This window comes from Toxorhynchites rutilus, chromosome 2 (genome assembly GCF_029784135.1).
Source record: "Toxorhynchites rutilus septentrionalis strain SRP chromosome 2, ASM2978413v1, whole genome shotgun sequence".
Taxonomy (NCBI): Eukaryota; Metazoa; Arthropoda; class Insecta; order Diptera; family Culicidae; genus Toxorhynchites; species Toxorhynchites rutilus.
Window position 1 is genome coordinate 105782365 of NC_073745.1, and position 7408 is coordinate 105789772.

Sequence of the window (7408 nt, forward strand, 5' to 3'; positions counted from 1 at the left end):
TTTGCCGGGTCAGCTAGTATTCTAATAAAAATATACATGGAATTAGGTAGCTGATTTGGTGTTATGAAACTGTCCACGCTTGTCCACGGAGGGCGAAGGGGAGTCTAAAATCGTGCTTTTTCTGTCCATCTGGAATTTCGACAGCTCCTTTTTTTACTCTGTTGGGTGTGAACCACTGCGTCCATTATTTTGAACTATTGTGGTATTCGACAGCCCCTACTGAGAAACTTGTTCAGTGTTTCAATGTCAATGTGTCAAATGTTTGTAGTAAAGAATTTTGTTCTTAAATTTCTATAATGTTCGTTCTCGCCGGCAAAAAAATCTTAGTCATACGTTAACAATGCCTTCGTGTCTTGGACACCACCCTTCATTTAATTTTTTAATTTTTTTTGCGACCCGCGACAGTATGATTAACGTGTGTTTGTGACCGCTGATTCAGAGCTTTGTGGGATACGCTGGGTATTGCTACAGTTATTGATAAGCATGTCTGTGAGGGCACCGACGAGCCGTGCAATTTGATTATACCTTGTTGCGATAGACTTTCAATGCCATTGTTGTCATCGAAGGAATGGCAATAACAGTTTGTTATTGTTGACATTTGTTTACAGAGATGAAACAATTAAGCGATAGATAGTGGAAACAGTAAAAGAGTTTAGAGTGGAAGAGTTTAAAAGTTTAAAATTAAGAGTGAATTATATGTATATTAAAAGAGTTGGTGAGATAGAAATGAAGGTAGTTCAAGTTAGCACAGTCGTAGAATTTATTTTTTTAATTACAGGAGTTTCATGATATCAAGAGCCAAAGGGACATTGAAGAAAAAGATAAATGGAGTAAAAAGATAAACTATTTATGTAAGCCTTTTGTAAATTAATGTTCAAGCATAATTATGCTATTAATAATCTTTCAGTTTTGAGCCGTTTGGAGTTCAAATTTTTCCAAAATATATTTTCACAAGCCCAGAGAGAATTGTGGGTTTATAAGATTGCGTACTCAATAGGGTCGTTTCAATTTAGAATTTTTCTTATTACAGATGGAAATAAAACAAAATGTTGCTAGATGATTTACGAACACCATTCCGCTACCAAGAATACTTTTCGAGTTACGATTAAAACATATGCGCCAGCCGGGTGACGTCTTTAGAGAACCCCCATTGAACTGACAGGAGCCAACATATTGGGTATCCCACTGACAGTTCTGCTTGAGATTTTGCTAACGATCCTAGCATCAATCATAGCACCCGGCTGATATGCGCAAACACATTCGCCACTTTTCAAAAAGATTCTGAAAAACACATTTCACCCCATCCTGCACGAGCATCTTATTTCTTTCATACCATAGAGTAAAAATATTATTTCTCCCTAGAATTTGAAAACTAAGACATAACCTACCTTCAATAACTTCCGGAAAAAGTCCCCAATTTCCGCTTCGGTTTTGCTAGATTTCTCGCTGTTGAAATGTTCAATCGCAAGCAGAACGGCACAAATTGCCTCATTTGAATCCGTGAGTGCTTTATGCTTCTGTTGCTGGAAGTAGTCCAACGATTTTAATGTCTGCCTGTCGAATAAAAACATAAATGTGATACATGTCGACATGTGTTAACCAGTAAAACATACGTATTTTCAAATATATGGTTCAACCGTCGATACATGTATGTTTCTGCGTACAGCCAACAGGCCGAGTAGTAGGAGTTTTCCTCTCTCAGGGAGACAATGAAATCGTTCCACAGCTGTCCATCGCCAAGCGTGGTTGTAATCGGGGCAAATTCCTTGTCCGTTTGCAGTTCGTACTTGAGTTTGGAAATTTCGCCGATTGCTTGCTTGAGTTCCTCGCGGGCATCCTGTTGGTTAGATTATAAACTGTAGCACCGTTTCTCACCCTAAGTCATAAAGTAGATATTTTACCTCACCGAAGTGTTGCACAATTTGCTCTTTGTCCTTCGATAGCTGATCGATTACTTGGGTGAGAATGATCGGTAGACGAGTCCTCATCGTGTAGAACGCCATGCCTCTGCGAACAAGAACAGATTTAGTTGAATTGCACTCAACCACTTCAAACACGCTCTCACTGTTTGTACTGCGCCTTCAGTGGGGCATCGAAGGGTGGCTTTTCATCGATGAGATTGTACTTGGATTCCAGTTCCGCCATTTCGGAGCGGAGATTGGGCAGCCTGTTGGTTTACTTCCAAAAAAGGAAGTTAATGTATTTCAGCAAGTTTTCCTCGCGAGCGCGCAGCACGTGTCAGTTCGCAGCAAGTAACTTTTCCGAGTGGAACAAATATCATAAACACTAGAATGATTTCTCGAGGGTTAGAAATAAAAAAAGAATAACGCAAAATCAGATCAAGTCTTGCGACAGATAGATTTAGAGTTGAATGGTTGAATGTTTATCGTTCCCGTAAAACCCATAGAGAACGCACGCAATCAACTTGAACCTAACACAGCTGTTTTGTTTCAAAAATCAGATGCTCTGCAGGGCTGTGTGCCGAAACATTGGTCGCTCATAGACAATAATATTGTACAGACCCCCTAACATATAAATTTCTTGGTATCTGCTAAGTGGTGCGGACTCAATTCACTTCATTTTCAAGCAAATTCATGTTTTTTTTCAAGTGATTTATTGCAATAAATTCTCATACCACCAGAGATGCCAGATTTACAGATATGTTTGTAAATTCACAGACATATCTGTAAAATAATTTTAATTTCTGTTGCAGACTTTTTGGATATAACAATATTTCGCAGGTTTATGAAAAATTAGAGGCTCCAATCATCACATCAAATATATTTGACTCACCGTATGACATATTACCATAGTTTTTATACATAAAATGTTTTCACATTTAGTTTATATCAATACATATGACGTTAGACCTATTTTTTGAGTCATTCATTAACACTTTGCGTCCGGCGAACCACAGTGGTTATGTTCGCGAAATAGATCGCCCTGTAGTGATGTCGTGAGCATAGTATCGCTCAGTGGCCGACGACAGTGCTTCAGTATCTTTTGCATTCTATTGGTGTTTTGTTTGGTAACAATAACTTGTACACGTCAATGTTTTTTTATGATTTCATAAGCACTTTTGCCCTGACATCATTGCAGACGAAAGAGAAGATACGATTCTTCACGATGAATGAAAAATTGCATTCATTTACTATACATACTATACATTTACTATACTACACTTCGAAATTTCATGACAGAAAAAAAACTCTGAAGGAATGTCGGAAAATTCTGAAGGAATGTCGGAAAATTTGGAAAACTGAATTCCCATATGACCTAAAATTACATCACGATGAGCGTTGTTAGACCATTCAAAATTTGCGCTAGCGAAGTTGATCTTTGTTCGAAAGTGGAAATGGATTTGCAGGCAAAACAACGCATTCGTATATGTTCTATCCATCTATCTATTTAAATAAAAATGGTAAAAATGGAAGGCCAAATGAAAAAAAAATTATAGGAGGTTGTGTCCAAGACACGACCGCATTGTTGACGTAGAACTACGCTGTAGTTTAATTCAAGACGCTTGTTTATAACTGCGAATATTATTTTATAATGCTACGAACTTTTAGAAATAACCATTCTACCAGTTTGGTCGCACTGAAATATTTTTTTCTTGTAGAATCATTTGACGATTATTGTTTGATGATTCATTTTTGTCCTCGCAGAACAATACATGCTCGAGATAAGCGCAGTTATAATCCTTAGTAGAGAAAGTTTTGCTACTGGCAAGCGAAACCAAATCACATACAAAATTCCAGAACGACATTTACTTTCTTGATGAGTAAATAAACGGAATAAACTATTTCTGTTAATCTCAGCAACCTCGAAAAGAGTAGCACTGCTTCATTATGATCAAGATTAGCGCAAATGCAATCCTAGTTGAAGGGAACCCAAATAAATTAATAACTTATTATAACTTATTGGATAACTTGGTATTCCCAAATAATTTTTTGGTGCACAACCTTAACACATGCTTCATTATAGCGTCAGTTCAATGCATTGATGCAATGTCAAAGGTACCAACGAGGCCTTTATGATAACAAAAAACAAACAATGTCAACTGCTTTGAAAAAGGCTGCCTCAGCAGAGATTCATTACTAATACCTTAGTGCAAATATTTCCCTCCCGCTATCTCCCCTCCTTGTCGTCCCGTTCGGATCGAACGTGGATGTTCACCCGCAACAGCGCAATACATTGAAACGCACGCACTTACACACTCAAATATCCATATACCGATGGGTTGAAGCAATTAAAGATGCACACACTTATCTCCGTTTTGCGTTCGTCTCAACAGAAGCCCTTTTTGTTAATATTGCCAGTCTTGATCAGCTTAGCTGTCTTCCTTTGTGGAGAGAGTTTTGCTACCGTTATACGAAACCAAATAACAGACAAAATTCCAGAACATTTTTTTTCTTGATGAGCCGACGTCAAGCTAGGCTGATGATTCCCCACACAATTGTGTAGCTCAGAATCCTAATGCAATGGCGACAGTTTGATGCAATTGTTGCAATGCTAGAGTCATCAGCGAGTGAGAAATTTGGTCGCGTCCACATCTCAATCCGATACTAAGACATGTGAGACTTTAAACTTCTTTAGTTCGTTCGTCTCTAACCTTCAAAAAGACCCTTGGAAAACTTTACTTTTTCTTCGTATTACACCTCCACTTCTCACCGTCCAGCTCGCCCAGCAACGATGTTGTTCAGTCGGTGTCCTCACGAAGAATGAAAGTTTGCCTTTCTTTCTTTCTTTGTTTTTAAGAGGCTTTCAACTTTGCAGTTCATTCGCCTCTAACAGTTTGCCTCAGCGAGATTCACTGTTTATACTCTAGGCAAATATTCCCCTTTGTTCTTCTTCTTTTCCTTTGTTCACGGAGACTTTAAGTCTTACGATTTCCCCTTCGTTGTTCGTTATTGACAGCTCTGTTCGGGAAAGCACACAAATGGACAAAACAAATGTATGGGGAAATGAAAACGCTTATAGTTTTCCTGAATTTAAACCATTTACACACCATGGGATTGTAATGTAAAGCATATCAAACAAATCTTAGGGAATTTCCGATTCGTTTGGTATGTAAATCGCCAAAATCCGTTCGCGGCAAAAATAGTTATTAACGTTAACTTTATTTCATAAAAACGTGACCTGTTTTCTGATTTGGCACCCTTAATGAAAGACGTAGTTCTACGTCAAAAAACGGGTGGGTAATGTCGAGGACATTACCGGGGAGACGTAGGACTAAACCAATGCCATTTTATAGCGGTGGTCAAATTGGATTTTTCAAGATAAAGGAATACGCAGTGTTATTCTGACAGCAGAGATAAAGGTATGTTCAAAATTTCAGATCAATTAGTCAGAAGGAACGGTGAAAAATTTCTATTAATGTGAGACAACCCTACAGACATACAAACAGGTCAAGTTGACTGAAACCGTTTAAAAAAGTAGTTTTTTCATGAATAATCGTGTTCTACTGGTCAAGCCCTTTCATTCGACACCAATATTGATGAGAGATTCGGGAAAAAAAATTAGGCTGTCAAAAAAATCCTGCGGTATTTCCGCGAGGTGTCGTTGTAAGCGCGTAGTTCTAGTTGTATTCATTGTATCGAGTCATACTATAGCTTGTTGGAAAGGTATTTTTGCGCGCTATAATATAGTCCTTGACAGTGTTTTGTTTGGTTAAGTCGTTCGTGAGTTATAGTGTCGCAAATATGGAGCAAAATAAAGAGAAAATCCGACATATTTTACAGTACTACTATGACAAAGGTAAAAATTCATCTCAAGCTGCCAATAAAATTTGTGCAGTTTATGGACCCGATACAGTTTCCATTTCCACCGCACAACGATGGTTTCAACGTTTTCGTTCTGGTGTAGAGGTCGAAGATGCGCCACGCTTCGAAAGGCCTGTCGTCGAAAATTGCGACAAAATCGCTGAATTAGCCGAGAAAGACCGGCATAGTAGCAGCCGTAGCAAGAAGCTTGGATTCACAAAGAAGCTCGATGTATGGGTGCCACACACGTTGACGCAAAAAAAACATCTTTGACCGTATCGACGCATGTGAATCGCTGCTGAATCGCAACAAAATCGACCCGTTTCTGAAGCGGATGGTGACTGGCGATGAAAAGTGGGTCACTTACGACAACGTGAAGCGCAAACGGTCGTGGTCGAAGCCCGCTGAAGCGGCTCAGACGGTGGCCAAGCCCTCATTAACGGCCAGGAAGGTCGATTGGCGTAATGTGGACGCGTCTTAACACTAGAACACTGAAATTACTGAATAACGAAGTAGTTTTTCAGTATCTTTAACCAAAATTACATTTCCAATACTCCCAAAAACAATTTTTTTATAAATTCGTTTATTTTTACAGGCTCAGTTACATAAGTTTAAAGGAGCCGAAATCTTAAATATATTTTTAAAACTATATATATGAACAATTTTCTTAAATCTATGGTTAGTAATGTGGGAAACCGATTACTCGCGTTGGACTCGAGATTAAAAGGGTGACATTTTCTCAGGAAAAGGATGGGGTATAAGGAAAGTATTACAATGTTGATAATCACACACACTCAATTCTTAAATCTATTCGTACATCTGTTGTGAATTTACATTTCATTCTCCTGTTTATAGCAAGCGGACCAATTACTTACAAAGGAAGAAATGGAGGGTATAAGGATATAAGGATAATCACACACGAACATCGATAGATTTAAGGAAAACATATATTTGGGACATGTAATCAAGGTCTAACCGAGCCAACACATCTCTCACCGGCACATTGGGCTGCCTTCCTCTAGCCCGAAGGGAGTTCTCTAAATTCGATCTGGCAACAAGATACACCTCACACGACCAAACAACGTGTTCGATGTCGTGGTAACCTCGGCCACAAACGCAGATATTGCTGCCGGCCAGATTGAAACGAAAGAGTAGCGCGTCTAACGAACAGTGATTGGACATGAGTCGGGAGAAGGTGCGAATAAAGTCCCGACTCAAGTCCAGACTTTTGAACCATGGTTTGAGGCTAACCTTAGGGATAATCGAGTGAAACCACCGGCCCAATTCATCTTCGTTCCATTTGCGTTGCCAGTTAGCGATGGTATTTTTACGGACTAAAGAGTAAAATTCATTGAAGGCGATTTGACGCTGATAAATATCGCCTTCAATCGCACCTACCTTTGCTAATGAGTCAGCCCTCTCATTACCCGGAATTGAGCAATGAGAAGGGACCCACACAAAGGTAATGACATAACAGCGTCTGGATAAAGCACTCAAAATTTTTTGTATTCTCTCAAGGAAGTACGGCGAGTGCTTTTCCGGCCTCACTGAACGGATAGATTCGACAGAGCTAAGACTATCCGTTACAATGTAATAGTGTTCAACATGTCGTGAGGCGACGCTGTCCAGCGCCCAATGAATTGCTG

The 7408-nt window shown here is 39.2% G+C and overlaps 1 protein-coding gene across 1 annotated transcript in view; it reads right to left on the minus strand.

Moving 5' to 3' along the window:
* Positions 1 to 2441, minus strand: part of LOC129769701 (damage-control phosphatase ARMT1-like) — a 12957-nt gene extending 10516 nt beyond the window's left edge. Inside the window, exons 1-4 of the mRNA XM_055772119.1 lie at positions 2066 to 2441; positions 1902 to 2007; positions 1614 to 1837; positions 1389 to 1554 (exon numbers count right to left, since the gene is read on the minus strand). Coding sequence (XP_055628094.1) covers positions 1389 to 1554; positions 1614 to 1837; positions 1902 to 2007; positions 2066 to 2145 — 576 coding nt within the window. The 5' untranslated portion in view covers positions 2146 to 2441. The remainder of the gene's footprint in view (positions 1 to 1388; positions 1555 to 1613; positions 1838 to 1901; positions 2008 to 2065) is intronic.
* Positions 2442 to 7408: the final 4967 nt, after the last annotated feature.